The sequence below is a fragment of the Erithacus rubecula genome (genome assembly GCF_903797595.1).
Source record: "Erithacus rubecula genome assembly, contig: scaffold_760_arrow_ctg1, whole genome shotgun sequence".
NCBI classification, from domain to species: domain Eukaryota; kingdom Metazoa; phylum Chordata; class Aves; order Passeriformes; family Muscicapidae; genus Erithacus; species Erithacus rubecula.
In genome coordinates this window covers 24678-44778 of record NW_027635579.1, presented here as the reverse complement: position 1 = coordinate 44778, position 20101 = coordinate 24678, and the positions used below count along the sequence as shown (strand labels likewise).

At 63.7% G+C, this 20101-nt stretch overlaps 3 protein-coding genes across 3 annotated transcripts; 2 read left to right on the top strand and 1 right to left on the bottom strand.

Moving 5' to 3' along the window:
- Positions 1 to 3: 3 nt before the first annotated feature.
- HOOK2 (hook microtubule tethering protein 2) lies at positions 4 to 9203 on the bottom strand (the record flags this gene model as incomplete). Its single annotated transcript, XM_079333047.1, has 17 exons — positions 9155 to 9203; positions 8108 to 8193; positions 7239 to 7311; positions 6433 to 6483; positions 5241 to 5370; positions 5091 to 5158; positions 4218 to 4271; positions 3534 to 3611; positions 2921 to 3060; positions 2716 to 2856; positions 2110 to 2311; positions 1336 to 1446; positions 1118 to 1205; positions 438 to 507; positions 275 to 343; positions 116 to 173; positions 4 to 18 (listed from the first exon to the last, which is right to left on the bottom strand). Coding segments are annotated over exons 1-17 (1476 nt in total), but the record flags the coding sequence as incomplete, so codon positions are not given.
- Positions 9204 to 11750: 2547 nt separating this feature from the next.
- JUNB (JunB proto-oncogene, AP-1 transcription factor subunit) lies at positions 11751 to 12455 on the top strand. The gene has a single exon (XM_079333046.1). It carries the CDS (start codon positions 11816 to 11818, stop codon positions 12440 to 12442), a length of 627 nt encoding a protein of 208 aa, XP_079189172.1. The 5' UTR covers positions 11751 to 11815; the 3' UTR covers positions 12443 to 12455.
- A 2360-nt stretch (positions 12456 to 14815) lies between these two features.
- RNASEH2A (ribonuclease H2 subunit A) lies at positions 14816 to 20010 on the top strand (the record flags this gene model as incomplete). Its single annotated transcript, XM_079333045.1, has 8 exons — positions 14816 to 14959; positions 15507 to 15578; positions 16296 to 16422; positions 16935 to 17022; positions 17766 to 17903; positions 18885 to 18972; positions 19043 to 19166; positions 19872 to 20010. The coding sequence occupies exons 1-8, from the start codon at positions 14833 to 14835 to the stop codon at positions 20008 to 20010; spliced, it is 903 nt and encodes a 300-aa protein (XP_079189171.1). The 5' UTR covers positions 14816 to 14832.
- Between the last annotated feature and the right edge of the window lie 91 nt (positions 20011 to 20101).

Sequence of the window (20101 nt, the reverse complement as noted above, 5' to 3'; positions counted from 1 at the left end):
CTCCTCCAGCAGCAAAAACTGGGGGGAAATGAGAGAGAGAAATGAAGCCCCCCCGCCAAGACACCAATGACCCCCCAAAATCCCCCCAAAATCCCCCCAAAATTCCCGCGCTCACCTCCTCCTGCAGCCTCCCCTGTGCCCTGCGAGGCTCAGCTGCCTCCGTGGCCTCCAGCCTGAAGTTTTTGGGGGTCATTAAGGACGGGGGGGGCTCGTTGGGGATTTGGGGGGCTCATTTGAGGACCCCCCGACCCCTCCCCTCCCCCAGTTCTCTCACCTGTGCTGGAGCTGGTCCCGCTGCAGCCGCAGCCGCCGGTTCTCCCGTCGCAGCCTCGTCACCGTGTCCCTGGGGAGGGGGAGGGGGGACACACCTGGATGGCCACAAAAATTTGGGGACCCCTCCCCTCCCCCAACCCCCCTCTGTGTTTTTGGGCACCTACCTGAGCTCTGCAGGAAGGAGTTCAGCTGCCAAATTCTGGGGAGGGGCTGGGGCTCCGTCCAAGCCTGTGTCTGGGGTGGGGGGTAAAAAAAAATTATGGGTGGGGGGCAGGAGGTGACACCCCAAAATTGTCACCTGCACACCCAAAAACCCCCCAGGAGCCCCCAGACCCAAAGTGGGGACTCTCAGGTGTCTTCTAGGAGGATTGTGCAAGGTGAGGAGTGCGTCCCCTCCCATCCAGGTGCTCTGTCACCTCTCAGGTGTCTGTCACCTCTCAGGGGGATTCTGTCACCTGTCACAGGTGTGTGTCACCTCTCAGGGGTGTCTGTCACCTCTCACAGGTCTCTGTCACCTCTCAGGTGTCTGTCACCTCTCACAGGTGTCTGTCACCTCTCACAGGTGTGTGTCACCTCTCACAGGTGTCTGTCACCTCTCATGTGTGTCTGTCACCTCTCACAGGTCTCTGTCACCTCTCAGGTGTCTGTCACCTCTCACAGGTGTCTGTCACCTCTCACAGGTGTGTGTCACCTCTCACAGGTGTCTGTCACCTCTCACAGGTGTCTGTCACCTCTCAGGTGTTCTGTCACCTCTCACGGGTGTCTGTCACCTCTCACAGGTGTTCTGTCACCTCTCAGGTGTCTGTCACCTCTCAGGGGGTCCTGTGGCCCCTCCCAGGCTCACCTGTCTGGCTCAGGTAGCTCTGCTGCACCTGCACACAGCGCAGCTCCTCGTTGGCCTCGCGCAGCGCGTCCCGCTCCTCCAGCAGCCTCTGGGGGGGTCAGAGGTGTCCCCAGGTGTGTCCCAGGTGTCCCCAGGTATGTCCCAGGTATCTCCAGGTGTCCCCAGGTGTGTCCCAGGTGTATCCCCAGGTATCCTCACCTTTTCAAGCCCTCCCTCACCTCCTTCTCGTGGCTCAGAGCCTCGAATCTCTCCTGCAGGTGTTGGAACTCCAGGTGCCATTTCTCAGCCCTGAGCGCGGCCTCCGCCCGCTGCCCGCTCAGCTCCTCCACCTGCAGCAGCCCCGCGGTGAGCACCTGGCCAGGGGGCGTGGCCCAGCCAGCCCCGCCCTGCCACACCCTTCACCTGGCCATGGGGGGCGTGACCCAGCCAGCCCCGCCCTGCCCCGCCCCTCACCTGGCAAGGGGGCATGGCCTAGCCAGCCCCGCCCTGCCACACCCTTCACCTGGCAAGGGGGCATGGCCCAGCCAGCCCCGCCCCTCACCTGGCCATGGGGGGCATGACCCAGCCAGCCCCGCCCCTCACCTGGCCAGGGGGCGTGGCCCAGCCAGCCCCGCCCTGCCACACCCTTCACCTGGCAGGGGGGGCGTGGCCCAGCCAGCCCCACCCCTCACCTGGCCAGGGGGCGTGGCCCAGCCAGCCCCGCCCTGCCACACCCTTCACCTGGCCATGGGGGGCGTGGCCCAGCCAGCCCCGCCCTGCCCCTCACCTGCCTGTGGGCGGTAACTGAACCAGCCCCGCCCTGCCCCGCCCTGCCCCGCCCTGCCCCTCACCTGCCTGCGGGCGGTAACTGAACCAGCCCCGCCCTGCCCCGCCCTGCCCCTCACCTGCCTGCGGGCGGTAACTGAACCAGCCCCGCCCTGCCCCGCCCTGCCCCTCACCTGCCTGCGGGCGGTAACTGAACCAGCCCCGCCCTGCCCCGCCCTGCCCCTCACCTGCCTGCGGGCGGCCTCCAGCTGCGCGCAGCCGGCCTGGGCGTGGCCCAGCTGCTGCTGCAGGTGAGCTGCCCGGCGCACCTGTGCGGCGTGACGCTCCTCCAGCGCCCGCGCCCAGCGCCGCAGCTCGCCCGCCGCCGCAGCACGGCCACGGTAGGAGGCAACCGCCGCCTCCAGCCGCCCCGCCCGCGCCGAGGAGGCCCTGGGGACAGGGGACACCTGGCACACCTGAGCTCAGGTATGCCCTGGGGGACAGGGGACATGTGACACCCCGGCTCAGGTGTGCCTGGAGGGCACAGGTGACACCTGAGCTCAGGTGTGCCCCGGGAGGACAGGAGCAGGTGACACCTGGCACACCTGAGCAAGTGTCTTACCCAAACAGGTGTGTCTCACCTGAGCAGGTGTCTCACCTGATCAGGTGTGTCACCTGAGCAGGTGTATCTCACCTGAGTAGGTACCATGGCTCACCCGAGCAGGTACCATGGCCCACCTGGGCAGGTATCTCACCCGGGCAGATCTCTCTCATCCCGGCAGGTGTGTCTCACCTGAGCAGATCTCTCTCTCTCACCTGGGCAGATCTCTCTCACCCCGGCAGGTGTGTCTCACCTGAGCAGCTCCAGCTCGTCTCGCAGTGCCTGCGCCTCCCCCTGGGCTGCGCTCAGCTCCCGTGCGCGGCGCTGCAGCCCCTGCGCCTCCCGCTCCAGCCGCCGGCAGCGCGCCCGCAGCTCCTCCCGGCCGCTCTCCAGCCTGCGCACACGCCCGCTCAGCTGTGGCCCGCAGCTCAGGGCGTGTCCCCCGGCCCCGCCCTCACCTGTAGTTCTCCTCCTGCAGCTCCTCCACCTGCGCCTGCAGCCGCAGCAGCTTCTGGGCGGCGCCGGCCGAGTCCAGCTGCTCGCGCAGCGCCCGGTTCTCTGTGGCCAGGTGAGCCTTCTCCTCCTGCAGCGTGGCCACCTGGGGACAGGTGTGAGGGAGGGGCTCAGGTGCAGAGATCCAGGTGTGAGGGAGGGGCTCAGGTGTGTGAGAGGGATCCAGGTGTGTGGGAGGGATCCAGGTGTGTGGGATGGATCCAGGTGTGTGGGAGGGATCCAGGTGTGTGGGAGGGATCCAGGTGTGTGGGAGGGATCCAGGTGTGTGGGAGGGATCCAGGTGTGTGGGAAGGATCCAGGTGTGTGGGAGGGATCCAGGTGTGTGAGAGGGATCCAGGTGTGTGAGAGGGATCCAGGTGTGTGGGAGGGATCCAGGTGTGTGAGAGGGATCCAGATGTGCAGAGATCCAGGTGTGTGAGAGGGATCCAGGTGTGTGGGAGGGATCCAGGTGTGCAGAGAAGGATCCAGGTGTGCAGAATCCCCTCCCACTGACCCTCAGGTGGCAATTTGGGGGTGCACCAGATTTTGGGGACCCCCCCAGGTGTGTCCAGGCCTCACCTGCTGCTCCAGCTCCCGGCAGCGCTGCCCCTCCCCCTCCTCGGGGGGCTCCTGGCTCAGGTAATAATAACGGCGGGACTGGGGGGAGGGGCGGGGTCAGAGACAGCCTGGCACCCCAAAATCCTCACCTGGCACCCCAAAATCCTCACCTGGCACCCCAAAATCCAACCTGGCACCCCAAAATCCTCACCTGGCACCCCAAAATCCAACCCTGGCACCCCAAAATCCAACCCTGGCACCCCAAAATCCACACCTGGCACCCCAAAATCCAAACCTGGCACCCCAAAATCCAACCTGGCACCCCAAAATCCAACCCTGGCACCCCAAAATCCAACCTGGCACCCCAAAATCCAACCCTGGCACCCCAAAATCCACACCTGGCACCTCAAAATCCTCACCTGGCACCCCAAAATCCACACCTGGCACCTCAAAATCCTCACCTGGCACCCCAAAATCCAACCTGGCACCCCAAAATCCACCTGGCACCCCAAAATCCACACCTGGCACCCCAAAATCCTCACCTGGCACCCCAAAATCCAACCTGGCACCCCAAAATCCAACCTGGTACCCCAAAATCCAACCTGGCACCCCAAAATCCAACCTGGTACCCCAAAATCCACCCCTGGCACCCCAAAATCCTCACCTGGCACCCCAAAATCCTCACCTGGCACCCCAAAATCTCACCTGGCTGTCGAAGCTCCCGTAGCTCTCGGTCCCCATCGGCTCCGGCTCCAGGAGCTGCCCCAGGGGAGGATTTTGGGGTTTTTGGGGGCTCAGGGAGGGGGTTCAGACCCCCCCAAAAAATCTCAGGGGGTCCCCAAAATTCCCTGGAGAGTCCCCAAAGTGTGACACACAGGGCACCCCCAAACCTCAGCCTGAGAGACTCCCCAAAACCCCCCCAGGGTCCCCCAAAAACCTTTAGGGGACCTCAAAAACTTTCAGGTGACCCCCCAAACCCCCCAGGACCCCCCAAAAAACCCCCCAGTGACTACCCAAAAACCTTCAGGGGAGCCCAAAATCCCCCAGGATCCCCCAAAACCCCCCAAGGATCCCCCCCAAAAGTCTCCCCAGGGTCCCCTAGGATCCCCCAAACCCCCACAGGACCCCCCAAAATCCCCCCAGAACCAACCCAAGCCCCCCCAAAATCCCCCCAGAACCACCCCAGGACCCCCCCAAAATCCCCTCAGAACCACCCCAAGCCCCCCCAAAATCCCCCCAAAACCAACCCAAGCCCCCCCCAAAATCCCCCCAAAACCCCCCAGAACTTCCCAAAATCCCCCCAGGACCCCCCAAACCCCCCCCTAGAACCTCCCCAAAACTGCCCCAACCCCCCCCCCCAGAGCCCCCCAAATCCCCCCAGAACCCCCAAAATCCCCCCCAACCCCCCCCAGAATCCCTTCAGGACCCCCCCAGGACCCCCCAAACAGCCCCAGGACCCCACAAAATCCCCCCAGAACCCCCCCAGAACCACCCCAGGATCCCCCCAGGACCCCCCCAAGCCCCCCAGGACCCCCCAAAATCCCCCCAAGCCCCCCAGGACCCCCAAAGTGTCCCCACCTCCTGGATGGCCGCCATCACCTGGTGCTGCAGCTCCTCCTCCATGCCCATGATGCGCTGGATGTGCTCTGGGGGGGCAGTTTTGGGGGGTCAGGGCGGCGATTTGGGGGTCCCCAGCCCCCCCCCCGGGACCCCCAGCCCCCTGCCCACCTTCCCTGCGCTGGCAGCTGACGGCACAGCCCAGCACCAGTCTGACCAGTTTGCCCAGTTGCTCGGGGTCGCCGCCGGCAGCCGCGGCCACGTCGGGCACGTGCTGCTCCCCCACGGCCTGGGCCAGCACCTGGGGGGAGACCCCCAACCCTGGGACCCCAACCCACCCTGGGACCCCCAAACCCTGGGGAACCCCAAACCACCCTGGGACCCCCAAACCCTGGGACTCCCAAACCCTGGGACCCCCAAACCCTGGGACCCCCAAACCCACCTGGGGGGAGACCCCAAACCCTGGGACCCCCAAACCCTGGGACCCCCAAACTCTGGGACCCCAAACCACCCTGGGACCCCCAAACCCTGGGACCCCAAACCCACCCTGGGACCCCCAAACCCACCCTGGGACCCCCAACCCTGGGACCCCCAACCCACCTGGGACCACAAACCCACCCTGGGGAACCCCAAATCCTCCCTGGGACCCCCAACCCACCTGGGGGGAGACCCCCAAACCCTGGGACCCCCAACCCACCCTGGGACCCCCAACCCACCCTGGGGATCCCCCAAAATCCAACCCTGACACCCCAAACCCTCAGGGATACCCCAAAACCCTCCCTAACACCCCAAATCTGCCCCTGACACCCCAAACTCACCCTGACACCCCAAAATTCACCCTGGGGATCCCCAAAAATCCAACCTGGCACCCCAAAATCCACCCCTGGCACCCCAAAATCCAACCCTGGCACCCCAAAATCCTCACCTGGCACCCCAAAATCCACCCCTGGCACCCCAAAATCCTCACCTGGCACCCCAAAATCCAACCCTGGCACCCCAAAATCCAACCTGGCACCCCAAAATCCATCCCTGGCACCCCAAAATCCAACCCTGGCACCCCAAAATCCTCACCTGGCACCCCAAAATCCAACCCTGGCACCCCAAAATCCACCCCTGGCACCCCAAAATCCATCCCTGGCACCCCAAAATCCTCACCTGGCACCCCAAAATCCACCCCTGGCACCCCAAAATCCAACCCTGGCACCCCAAAATCCTCACCTGGCACCCCAAAATCCATCCCTGGCACCCCAAAATCCTCACCTGGCACCCCAAAATCCACCCCTGGCACCCCAAAATCCTCACCTGGCACCCCAAAATCCAACCTGGCACCCCAAAATCCCCCAAACTGCCCCCCAGCACTCACATCCTGCCAATACTCCAGCACACTCTGCAGCACCCGGCTCAGATTGTTCACCTGGGGAGGGGCACAAAGGTGGGACCCCCCAAAAAAACCCCAAATTTCATCCCCACCTTCATTGGGGAGACCCTCAGGGACCCCAAAATGGGGTGTCCAAAAAGAGCTCCCCGAAATTTGCTTCATAAACAGCCCCCCCTTAAAAAATTCAATTGATTCTCAAATATTCTCTCCCAAAAAAAGAAAATTAAAATCACAGCTCCCCAAAAAAACAGCACCCCCAAAAACCCCCCAAAACCTGGAGCCCAAATTGCCTCCCCAAAAGATCACTCCCCAGAAAATCACACCCCAAAAAAAGCCCCCAAAAAGTCACCCCCAAAAAACCCCCCCCAAAAAATCACCCCCCAAAAAATCCCCCAAAAAATCCCCCAAAACCTGGACCCCAAATTCCCTCCCCAAAAAATCACCCCCCAAAAAATCAGCCCCCCAAAAAAAAACCCCAAAAAATCACCCCCCAAAAAAAACCCCCCCAAAAAAACCCCCAAAAAAACCACCCCCCAAAAAAAAACCCCCCAAAAAAATCAGCCCCCAAAAAAAAACCCCAAAAAATCACCCCCCCAAAAAACCCCCCCAAAAAATCCCCCAAAACCAGGACCCCAAATTCCCTCCCCAAAACCAGCCCCCCCAAACCCAAACCCTCCTTCAATCCCCACCCCCCAAATTCAGACCCCTCCCCAACGACCCCCACACTGCGATCCCCCCCCCAAAATATTCTGAGCCCCCCAACACCCCCCCAAAATCCGCCCCTCCCCCACCTTGCTGCGCGTGCCGCCCTCGGGCTCCTCCCGGATCCGCCCCAGCCAAAAATCATCGAACCAGGAGGGGTCACTGGGGGGTCACGGGGGGGTCCCCAAAATCAGCCCCGGCCTCGGGGGGGGTCCCCAAAATCAGCGCTGGGATCGGGGGGGGTCCCCAAAATCAGCCCCGGGGTTGGGGGGGGTCCCCAAAATCAGCCCCGGGCTCGGGGGGGGTCCCCAAAATCAGCCCCGGGCTCGGGGGGTCCCCAAAATCAGCCCCGGGGTTGGGGGGTCCCCAAAATCAGCCCCGGGGTTGGGGGGTCCCCAAAATCAGCGCTGGGGTTGGGGGGGTCAGGGGGGTTCGGGGGGGTTTTGGGGGGTGTCAGGGGGGTCAGGGGGGGTTCGGGGGTGGTCACGGGGGGTTTTGGGGGGGGTTCTGGGGAGGTTTGGGGGGGCTCGGGGGGCTCAGGGGTATTTGGAGGGGGTCAGGGGGGGTTCGGGGGTGTTTGGGGGGGTCAGGGGGGTTTGGGGGGTTTGGGGTGTTTGGGGGGGCTCAGGGGTGTTTGGGGGGCTCAGGGGTGTTTGGGGGGGTCAGGGGGGTTCGGGGGGGCTCGGGGGTGTTTGGGGGGGTCAGGGGGGTTTGAGGGGTGTCAGGGGTGTTTGGGGGGGCTCAGGGGCTTTGGGGGGGGTCAGGGGGGGATCGGGGGGGGTCTGGGGGGCTCAGGGGGGTTTGAGGGGTGTCAGGGGTGTTTGGGGGGGCTCAGGGGCTTTGGGGGGGGTCAGGGGGGGCTCGGGGGGGTTTGGGGGGCTCAGGGGGGTTTGAGGGGTGTCAGGGGTGTTTGGGGGGGCTCAGGGGTTTGGGGGCGCCCCCCATTTCCATCACTCACATTTGGTGCAGCACGTGCGCCAGCGTCACCCCACTGGCCAAATCCGGGGGGGCCTCGCAGGGGGAGGGGGGGGCAAAGGTTTGGAGCTGGGGGGGAGGGGAACCCAAAATTATCAATAACCCCCCCAAAATTATCAAATAACCCCCAAAATTATCAATTAACCACCCAAATTATCAATTAACCACCCAAATTATCAATTAACCCCCCAAAATTATCAATTAACCCCCCCCAATTATCAATTAACCACCCAAATTATCAATTAACACCCCCAAATTATCAATTAACCCCCCCAAAATTATCAATTAACCCCCCCAAATTATCAATTAACTCCCCCCAAAATTATCAATAACCCCCCCAAAATTATCAAATAACCCCCAAAATTATCAAATAACCCCCAAATTATCAATTAACTCCCCCAAAATTATCAATTAACCACCCAAATTATCAATTAACACCCCCAAATTATCAATTAACACCCCCAAATTATCAATTAACACCCCCAAAATTATCAATTAAAAACCTAAAATTATCAATTAACCCCCCCCCCAATTATCAATTAACCCCCCAAAATTATCAAATGACCCCCCCGGGGGAAGGGAACCCCAAAATCCCCGAATAGCCCCAAATTTGGGGGGGGGATGGGATGGGGGGGTCACGCACCCCCACAAACCCCCCCAGACCCATTTGGGGGGGGTAAAAAGGGGGAAACCCCCTAAAACACCCCCCGGAATTTGTGGGGTCAAAGGTCACCGGGACAAAGGGCAGGGGGAGTCGGACACGTCTGGGGGGGTCAAAGGTCAGCGGGGGGTCAAAGGTCAGCGGGGGGAGGGGCAGAGGGAACTGGGGGGTTCCAGGGGTTGGGGGGGGGGTCAGAGGGAATTGGGGGGGGGTCAGAGGGTCCGGGGGGGGTCAGAGGGTCCTGGGGGGGGTCACAGGTGCCCGGGGTCACCAAAGCTCCCAAAATCACAGGGGGGGTCCCGGGGGGGGGGTCGCGGTCCAACCCCGCGAGGATCCCCAAAAACAGACGGAGGGGGTGGGGGGGGTTACCCAGGTGAGCAGCGCCCCGCACGCGTCCCGCCCCGCCGCCATGTCCGGCCGCTCCTCCCGGGGCACCGAGCGGCCGCACCTGCGCCCCGCCCCGCCCCGCCCCGCCCCGCCCCCGCCCCGCCCCGCCCCCCGCACCTGCGGGCCACGCCCCATCCACTTCCGGCCGCGCCCACTTCCGCCCACCCTCCGCTGCCATGGAAACGGGAGCAGCGCTGTTAGACCACGCCCATTTACTTCCGGTCTCGCCCACTTCCGCCCTCCCTCCGGTACCATAGAGGCGAGAGTAGAGCGGCCGCACCCCTGGCCACGCCCCCTGGCGGGCACGCCCCGCTCTGAGGCGCGGCGGGTCCTCCAAGGTCATCGAGTCGCCCCGGGAGCGGCGCCGCCGCTGAGTCAGCGCCGCCCCCGCGGGAGGCGCCGGCCGGGCCGCGCCCGCGCTGCGTCAGCGCCGAACCGGCGGCGCCCCGGTGATCCCAGTATGATCCCAGTATATCCCAGTTCGGTCCTTTCACCCCCCCCAGTGCTCCCAGTATGGTCCCAGTGTGATCCCAGTATGATCCCAGTGCGATCCCAGTGCGATCCCAGTGTGATCCCAGTGTGATCCCAGTGTGATCCCAGTGTGATCCCAATGCGATCCCAGTGCGATCCCAGTGCGATCCCAGTGTGATACCGTCCTATCCCAGTGGTGATCCCACAGTGCTCCCAGTGTGATCCCAGTCTATCCCAGTGTGATCCCAGTGTGATCCCAGTGTGATCCCAGTGTGATCCCAGTGTGATCCCAGTGTGATCCCAGTGTGATCCCAGTCTATCCCAGTGTGATCCCAGTGCTCCCAGTGTGATCCCAGTGTGATCCCAGTCTATCCCAGTGTGATCCCAGTGCTCCCAGTGTGATCCCAGTGTGATCCCAGTCTATCCCAGTGTGATCCCAGTGTGATCCCAGTGCTCCCAGTGTGATCCCAGTCTATCCCAGTGTGATCCCAGTGTGATCCCAGTCTATCCCAGTGTGATCCCAGTCCCTCCCAGTGTGATCCCAGTGTGATCCCAGTCTATCCCAGTGTGATCCCAGTGTGATCCCAGTCCCTCCCAGTGTGATCCCAGTCCCTCCCAGTGTGATCCCAGTGTGATCCCAGTGTGATCCCAGTGTGATCCCAGTCTATCCCAGTGTGATCCCAGTGTGATCCCAGTGTGATCCCAGTGTGATCCCAGTCTATCCCAGTGTGATCCCAGTGTGATCCCAGTGTGATCCCAGTGTGATCCCAGTGTGATCCCAGTGTGACCCCAGTGTGATCCCAGTGTGATCCCAGTGTGATCCCAGTGTGATCCCAGTGCTCCCAGTGTGATCCCAGTGTGCTCCCAGTGTGATCCCAGCGTGATCCCAGTGTGATCCCAGTGTGCTCCCAGTGTGATCCCAGTGTGATCCCAGTGTGATCCCAGTGTGACCCCAGTGTGATCCCAGTGTGATCCCAGTATGATCCCAGTGTGATCCCAGTGTGATCCCAGTGTGATCCCAGTGTGATCCCAGTATGGTCCCAGTATGGTCCCAGTGTGATCCCAGTGCTCCCAGTGTGATCCCAGTGCTCCCAGTGTGATCCCAGTGTGATCCCAGTGCTCCCAGTTCGGTCCTTTCACCCTCCCCGTGCTCCCAGTTTGGCCCCGGAGCTCCCTGTCCCCTCCCCCCCGCCGTGCCCCTCCCCCCGCACATCCTGCCCCTCCCCCCCCAAACCCGCTGTCGGTTTTGGCCGTTGGGGCCCCGAAAGTCACTTTGGGGGGGAGGGGGGGGGAAGGACACCCCGAGATCCCCCCGGGACCGGGACCCCTCCCCAAAAATCCCCAAAATCCCCTAAAATCCCCAAAAAATCCCCAAAAAATCCTCGAAAATCCCCCAAAATCCCCAAAAATCCCCCAAAATCCCCGAAAATCCCCCAAAATCCCCCAAATCCCCAAAAAATCCCCCAAAATCCGGGGGGGGGAGGGGAGGGGGAGGAGCGGCCTGTCAGTCCCGGGGACTCCCGAGTTCCTTCCCCCCGCCAAATCCTCACCTGTGCACAGGTGTGTGCGTGCAGCCACGCCCTGATGGGGCGGGACACACCTGGGACACACCTGGGAACAGCTGGGACACACCTGGGATACACCTGGGATACACCTGGGGACACCTGGGATACACCTGGGGACACCTGGGATACACCTGGGAACAGCTGGGATAGACCTGGGACACACCTGGGATACACCTGGGACACACCTGGAATACACCTGGGACACACCTGGGAACAGCTGGGACACACCTGTCCCTTCTTGCTCTCCCTTGCACACCTGTGTCCCCCTTTGCACTCACCTGTCCCCCCCCTTTATCCCACCCGTGCCCCCCAAATTCTCCCGAGACCCCGCCCATTTCCCACTAGGGGCGTGTCCACACTAGAGTGGGCGTGTCTATGCAAGAGTGGGCGTGTCTATGCAATAGGCAGTGTGTTTATGCAGGAATGGGCGTGTCTATGCAAAAGAAGGCGTGTCTATGCCGAAAGGGGCGTGTCCATACATGAGGGGGCGTGGCTCTGTCCCCCGCAGCCAATGGCGCGGCGTTTCCGCCGCTGGCCGCTATAAACGGAGCGCAGGGGCGGCGGGGCCGCGGGTTCGAATCCCGCCGCTCCCGGTGCGGCCGCGCGGATGGAGCCGCCGTTTTACCGCCCCGCGCCTTTCCCGGGCGGCTTCTGCCGCCCCGAGCCCGACTACGGCTCCTTACCGGGGCCGCTGCAGCAGGGGCCCGCCCAGGAGCCCTTCCGCGGCCTCAAACCGGCGCCGTGCCCCGACGGCGCCTTCTTCGGCAGCGGCACCGGTACCGGCAGCTTCTTCTACCCCGGTCCCGGCGAGCGCGACGGTTTCAGCGGCAGCTTCACCCAAGCGCTGGACGAGCTGCACCAACCGGGGCCGCCCAACGTGGCTCTACCGGAGCCGCCGGCGCTGACAACGGCGGCGGCGGGGATGGGGGGACCCTTCCCGGGGGTCCCCGGAGCGGAGGCGGAGGCGGCGGAACCGGGGGCGGATTCCCCGGAGCGGCTGCAGGCGGAGCGGCGGCGGCTGCGGAACCGGCTGGCGGCGAGCCGGTGCCGGCGGAGGAAGCTGGAGCGGATCGCCCGCCTGGAGCAGCGCGTCCGGGGGCTCCGCGCGCAGAACGCGGCGCTGGCGGCCACGGCGGCCGGGCTGCGAGCGCAGGTGCGGCGGCTGCGCGGCTCCGTGCGCGACCACGCGGGCTCCGGCTGCCCGCTGCCCCCCGGGACCGCGCTCGGCTTCTGAGCCCCGGGACCGGGCAGCGGGCAGCGGCGGGAGCCCCGGGGACGGCGGGGGATTCCCCGAAATCGGCTGGGATTGGATAGCGGGATCCCCATGGACGCGAACCCAAATCGGTACCGGGACCCTCATGGACAGGGGGGGATCCCCTAAAATCGGCTGGGATTGGATAGCGGGACCCCCATGGACACGAACCTAAATCGGTACCGGGACCCCCATGGACACCGCGGGGATCCCCTAAAATCGGCTGGGATTGGATAGCGGGACCCCCATGGACAGGGGGGGATCCCCCGAAATCGGTTGGGATTGGATAGCGGGACCCCCATGGACACCGCGGGGATCCCCTAAAATCGGCTGGGATTGGATAGCGGGACCCCCATGGACACCGCGGGGATCCCCTAAAATCGGCTGGGATTGGATAGAGGGACCCCCATGGACGCGAACCCAAATCGGTACCGGGACCCCCATGGACACCGGGGGATCCCCTAAAATCGGCTGGGATTGGATAGCGGGACCCCCATGGACGGGGGGGGATCCCCCGAAATCGGCTGGGCTCGGATAGCGGGACCCCCATGGACACCGGGGGATCCCCCGAAATCGGTTGGGATTGGATAGCGGGACCCCCATGGACGCGAACCCAAATCAGTACCGGAACCCCCATGGACGCGAACCCACGGCGGTACCGGGACCCCCATGGACAGCGGGGGGATCCCTAAAATCGGCTGGGCACAGAGCGGCGGAGACCCCCATGGACGCGAACCCAAATCGGTAGCGGGACCCCCATGGACACCGCGGGGATCCCCAAAACTGGCCGGGCTCGGATAGCGGGGACCCCCATGGACATGGGACACGGCGGTACCGGGATTTTTCGGGGGGACCCCCACGGACACGAACCGCCGTCCGTCCGGCTGCTGCTCAGCGAGGGGGGCACCACACAAATCCCCCTCCCCAACGCGGATCTGGAGGAGCTGGGGGACCCCTCAACCTGCGAGGATCGGGGGGACCCCCGGACGGGGCCTCCCCATAAGGACCAGACCCCCCCCCTCCCTTAAAGGACCCTCAGGACCTGCGGGAACGGGGCCTGTGGGATGGACGGGACCCCCAAAAGGGCCTGGAGCCCCCCCAGCTGGGCCTGGGGACCCCCCCCTGTTCTGGATTCCGCCGGGAGGGGCCGAGCGCGCACCCCAAAGGGGGTTTTTGGGGGGGCACATCCCCCTCGTGACGTTTACAACCCCCCCCGGTGGGGAGCAGCCCCCGGGGACCCCCAAATGCCGGGGCGGGGGGCGATTTATTGCCGTTGCTTCTTTTGTGGTTTGTTTTTGTACGTTTGTATTTAATTAACAATAATAATATTAATTGTGGTAACGGGTCTGGTCGTGCTGAGCCGGGGGCGGTGGGGGGTGGGGGCCGTGCGTGTCTCCCCCCTCCCCCTCCCGTGGGAAGCCCCCCGCGTGCACCGGCGTCAACGGAAGTGGGCGGGGCCGGGGCTTTCCCCGCTGACGCAACCATGCCCATATATGGGCAGGCGGGAGAGGGAGGGGCTGTTCCGGGAACCCCCTCCCGCGCTTCCCGGACCGGGGAGGGACACGCGAGGCTGCCGGGACCCCCCCCGTCCGCCCGCACCACCCCGGGGCCCCCCCCCCCCCCGCTCTATTGGGGGTTTCCCACCCCCATCCCCGCCCTCTGCACCCCAGGGTGCTGTACAGACCCCCCGGGACCCCCCCAGACCTTCCCTGTGCCCACAGACCCCCGAGACCCCCCCCAGTCCCCCGAGACCCCCCCAAACCTTCCCGGTACCCCCAGACCCCCGAGACCCCACCCAGACCCCCGAGACCCTCCCAAACCTTCCCGGTGCTCACAGACCCCCGAGACCCCCCCCAGACCCCCCCAGGACCCCTCCCAAACCTTCCCGGTGCTCACAGACCCTCCGGGACCCCCCTTTGCCCCCCCCCGGGGGGGCATCCAGGCCAATGGCGGGTAATCCCCGCCCCTTCCGTTAAACCCCACCCATTCCATTAAACTCTGCCCCTCATTAACATTTAACTAATTAATTATTCAATCAAATTAATCTCCGCCCATTCAATCAAACCCCGCCCCGCGGTGACGCAAACACAGAACGACGCATCCCTACGCTAAGCCCCGCCCCTAACCCAAACCACGCCCCCAAAGCCATAAATTATTTTTTAAAAATCCGATCTTCTATTTCCAACGCCTTCAATCCGAATTAATAAATTATAAGAATTCTTTTAAAGAAGAACAATTCAAATTTACTCCTTGCGGATTCGTCATCAGCATTTCAAACGGCAAATTAGAGACGCGCGCGCTGATTGGCGGTAAATTAGGACACGCCCACTTAAACCACGCCCGCATCTGGCCCCGCCCCTCCCGTTCCCGCCATGGCGCTGGCCGAGCTGCAGCGGGACCCCGCGGGCGGGGGTCGCTTCTCCTCGCCGGTGCCCCCCCTGTGCCGCCGCCGGCCCTGCGCGCTCGGCGTGGACGAGGCGGGGCGGGGGCCGGTGCTCGGTGAGCGGGGGGGACGGGGGTGAGTGGGGAGGGGTCCCGGTGCACCGGGAACTGAGTTTGGGGGTCCGGGATTGGGTGGGAAGGGTCCCGGTGCACCGGGGATTCTATGGGAGGGTCCCGGTGTACCCAGGATTTCAATGGGAGGGGTCCCGGTGCACCGGGGGATGAGTGAGGAGGGGTCCCGGTGCACCGGGGATTGAGTTTGGGGGTCCGGGATTGGGTGGGAGGGGTCCCGGTGCACCGGGGATTCTATGGGAGGGTCCCGATACATCGGGGATTGAGTGAGGAGGGGTCCCGGTGCACCGGGGATTCTATGGGAGGGGTCCCGATGTCCGGGAATTGAGTCTGGGGGTGCGGGATTGGGTGGGAGGGGTCCCGGTCTACCCAGGATTTCAATGGGAGGGGTCCCGGTACACCGGGGGTTGGGTTTGGGGGTTTCGGGGGTCCATTCCCGGTGTCCCGGTGCCCCGGGGGTTGGGTGTGGGGGGTTCGGGGTTTGGGTTCGGGGGTCCCGGGGGTCCATTCCCGGGGTCCCGTGTCCCCCCAGGCCCGATGGTTTACGCGATCTGTTACTGCCCCGTGGAGAAACTGCCGGAGCTGGAGGCGCTGGGGGTGGCAGGTGGGGGGTCCCGGGGGTCGCGGGGGGTTCCGGGGGGTCCCGGGGGTCCCGGGGGTCGCGGGGGGTTCCGGGGGGTCATGGGGAGGTCCCGGGGGGGTCACAGCGGGTCCGGGGGGTCCCGGGGGTCGCGGGGGGGGTCCCGGGGGGTCATGGGGAGATCCCGGGGGGGTCACAGCGGGTCCGGGGGGTCCCGGGGGCTGCGGGCTCGGGGGGCCCTGGAGGAGTCCTGGGGTGGGTTGGGGGTCCCAGTTGTGTTTTTGGGGTTCCAGAGGTGGGGTTGGGGTCCTGGGGTGGATTTGGGGTTCCCGTTGCTGTTTTTGGGGTCCCAGGTCTGTTTTTGGGGTTCCCATGGCTGTTTTGGGGTCCTGTGGCTGTTTTGGGGTTCCCGTTGCTGTTTTTGGGGTTCCCATGGCTGTTTTTGGGGTTCCTGTGGCTGTTTCTGGGGTCCTGTGGCTGTTTTTGGGGTTCCCGTTGCTGTTTTTGGGGTCCCAGGTCTGTTTTTGGGGTCCCCACGGCTGTTTTTGGGGTCCCCGTGGCTGTTTTGGGGTCCCCGTGGCTGTTTTGGGGTCCCCGTGGCTGTTTTTGGGGTCCCAGGTCTGTTTTTGGGTTCCCGTTGCTGTTTTTGGGGTCCCCGTGGCTGTTTTTGGGGTCCCCACGGCTGTTTTTGGGGTCCCCGTGGCTGTTTTTGGGGTCCCTGACCCCCCTGCGCCCCCCCAGACTCCAAGACTCTGTCGGAGGCCGAGCGCGAGCGGCGTTTGGGGCTCCTGGAGGCCGCGGGGGATTTTGTGGGGTGGGGGCTGCAGGTGCTGCCCCCCGCCCACATCTCAGCCTGCATGCAGCAGCGGTGAGAGCCGGGACCCCCTCCCAATTCCTCAGGGACCCCCAAAGTCCCCCCAAATTCCCAGGATCACCCCAATCCCCGGGGACCCCCCGAATTCCTCAGAGACCCCCTAAATCCCCCCAAATTCCTGAATTCCCCCAAATTCCTCAGGGACCCTCTGAATTCCTGGGACCACCCCCCAAATCCCCCCCCAAATCACCCAAACAAAATTCCTGGAAACCCCCCAAATTCCCCCACATTCCCGGGACCCCCCCAAATCTCCCCCCAAATTCCTCAGGGACCCCCTGAATTCCTGGGACCCTCCAACCCCCCCCCCCCCCCAAATTCCCCCAAATTCCTCAGGGATCCTCCCAAATCCCCCCAAACCCCCCCAAATCTCCCCCCAAACTCCTCCAGCCCCCCCCAATTTAACCCTTTAACCCCCCCAACCCTCCCATCCCCCTCCTGCCCTCTCCATCCCCCACCCCCCAAATTTTGGGGTGCTGGGGGGTCCCAATTTGGGGTTCCCCCCCCAGAGCCAAGTACAACCTGAACGAGCTGTCCCAGGACACGGCCCAGGGGCTGATCCAGCTGGCCCTGGACTCGGGGGTGCAGGTGACACAGGTGAGATTTGGGGGGCTCAGGTGTGACACAGGTGAGATTTGGGGGTGCAGGTGACACAGGTGAGATTTGGGGGGTGCAGGTGACAGGTGAGGGGGCTCAGGTGTGACCCAGGTGAGATTTGGGGGGGCTCAGGTGAGATTTGGGGGGTGCAGGTGAAATTTGGGGGGGCTCAGGTGAGATTTGGGGGTTCAGGTGACACAGGTGAGATTTGGGGGGTGCAGGTGACACAGGTGAGATTTGGGGGGCTCAGGTGTGACACAGGTGAGATTTGGGGATTCAGGTGTGACCCAGGTGAGATTTGGGGGGCTCAGGTGTGACACAGGTGAGATTTGGGGGGTTCAGGTGAGATTTGGGGGTTCAGGTGACACAGGTGAGATTTGGGGGTGGCCATGGCGGTTTTGGGGTGCCCCAGGTGATTTTGGGGTGCCCATTGGGGTTTTGGGGTACCCCAGGTGATTCTGGGGTCCCCCACGGTGTTTTTGGGGTGCCCAGGTTGGTCTCAGGGGTTTTTTGGGGATCCCAGTGTGACTCTGGGGTCCCCCATTGCAATTTTGGGTGCTCAGGTATATTTGGGGATCCCAGTGTGATTTTGGGGTCCCCATTGGTGGTTTTGGGTGCCCAGGTGTATTTGGGGATATCATTGTGATTTTGGGGTCCCCATTGGTGTTTTTGGGGATCCCAGTGTGATTTTGGGGATCCCAGTGTGACTCTGGGGTCCCCCATTGCAATTTTGGGGTGCTCAGGTGTTCGTGGACACCGTGGGCCCCCCGGACAGGTACCAGGCGCGGCTGCAGCTGCAGTTCCCGGGTTTGGGGGTCACCGTGCGCCCCAAAGCCGATTCCCTGTTCCCCGTGGTGAGCGCAGCCAGCATCTGCGCCAAGGTGGGACCCCAAAAACACCCCAAAACAGACCCCAAAAACACCCCTGACCCCAAAAACACCCCAAAAACACCCCAAAAACACCCCTGACCCCAAAAACAGACCCCAAAAACACACCCCAAAAACACACCCCAAAAACACCCCTGGGACCCCAAAAACAGACCCCAAAACACCCCAAAAACAGACCCCAAAGCCGATTCCCTGTTCCCCGTGGTGAGCGCAGCCAGCATCTGCGCCAAGGTGGGACCCCAAAAACACCCCAAAAACACCCCAAAAACACCCCTAGGACCCCAAAAACACCCCTGGGATCCCCAAAAACAGACCCCAAAGCCGATTCCCTGTTCCCCGTGGTGAGCGCAGCCAGCATCTGCGCCAAGGTGGGACCCCAAAAACACACCAAAAACACCCCAAAAACACCCCTGACCCCAAAAACAGACCCCAAAAACACACCCCAAAAACACACCCCAAAAACACCCCTGGGACCCCAAAACAGACCCCAAAAACACACCCCAAAACCACCCCCTGGGATCCCCAAAAACAGACCCCAAAAACAGACCCCAAAAACACCCCTGGGATCCCCAAATCCCCTCTGGGACCCCTAAACTGCCTGAAACCTGAAAAAACCAACTGGGACCCCAAAACCCCCCCCCAGGACTCCCAATACTGAGCCCCAGCAGCAGCAGCACCCCCAGACCCCCCAGAGCCCCCCAAAACTCCTGTCAGACCCCCGAAACCCCCTCTGAACCCCCCCCAAAATCCCTCACAACCCCCCAAATTTCCTCATAGTCCCCCAAATTTCCTTTCCCCCCCCAGGCAGACCCCCTCCAAACCCCCTCTGAACCCCCCAAAACCCCCTCACAGCCCCCCAAAACTCCTGTCAGACCCCCCCAAAACCCCTCTGAACCCCCCCCAAACCCCTCATAGCCCCCCAAACCCCCTCCCCCCCCAGTCAGACCCCCCCAGCCCCCCTGACCCCCTCCCCAGGTTGCCCGGGACCGAGCTCTGCTCCACTGGAACTTCCTGGAGGATTTTGGGGACCCCGACCGGGGCTACGGCTCCGGGTACCCCAATGGTAGGAGCTGGGGGGGGGGCAGGGGGGGGTCCCCGGTTTTTGGGGTGTCCCTCAACCCCCCCCTTTGCAGACCCCAAGACCAAGGAGTGGCTGAGGAGGAACCTGGAGCCGGTTTTTGGGTTCCCCCAACTCGTGAGGTTCAGCTGGGGCACGGCCCAGGCGCTGCTGCAGAGAGAGGGGGTCCCTGTCACATGGTGGGGGGCGTTTGGGGGGTCCCTGTCACATGGTGGGGGGCATTTGGGGGGTCCTGGGGGGTTTGGGGGGTCCCTGTCACATGGTGGGGGGCGTTTGGGGGGTCCTGGGGGGGTTTGGGGGGTCCCTGTCACATGGTGGGGGGCGTTTGGGGGGTCCTGGGGGGTCCCTGTCACATGGTGGGGGGCGTTTGGGGGGTCCTGGGGGGGTTTAGGGGGTCCCTGTCACATGGTGGAGGGCGTTTGGGGGGTCCTGGGGGGGTTTAGGGGGTCCCTGTCACATGGTGGGGGGCGTTTGGGGGGTCCTGGAGGGGTTGGGGGGTCCCTGTCACATGGCGGGGGGCGTTTGGGGGGTCCTGGAGGGGTTGGGGGGTCCCTGTCACATGGCGGGGGGCGTTTGGGGAGCATAGGAGGGGTTTGGGGGGGTCCTGGGGGAGTTGGGAGGTGCCAGTCACATGATGGGGGGCTTTGGGGGGTCCTGGGGGGCTTTGGGGGGTCCTGGGGGGCTCTGAGGGGATTTGGGGGGTCTTGAGGGGTCCCTGTGGAATGGTCGGGGGGGTTCTGGGGTGTTTTGGGGGGTCCTGGGGGGGCAGTGAACAAAGGGGGGGGGTCCCTCTGTCCCTGTGGAATTTTGGGGGGGAGGGGATATTTTTGCCCCCCTCCCACCCCCCCAAATTCCCACTCCCCTGTTGTTTCCCCCCCCCCCAGGGCTGATGACGACCCCCCCTCGGACCCCCCCTCGGTTCTTTCCTTCTTCGCCCGGAGCCCCCCCCAGCCCCTCCCCCACCGGCCCCTCCCCCACCGCTTCTTCCAGGAGCGCAGCTTGAGGCCCCTGACCGAGCTGTGACCCCCCCCAAAAAACGGGGACACCCCCAAAAAACGGGGGCACCCCTAAAAACAGCGCCCCCCCCCCAAAAAAAACGGGGACCCCCAAACCC

Excerpts from the sequence above, each read along its gene's own strand:
- JUNB (XM_079333046.1), top strand. The coding sequence starts at position 11,816 with ATGGAGCCGCCGTTTTACCGCCCCGCGCCTTTCCCGGGCGGCTTCTGC.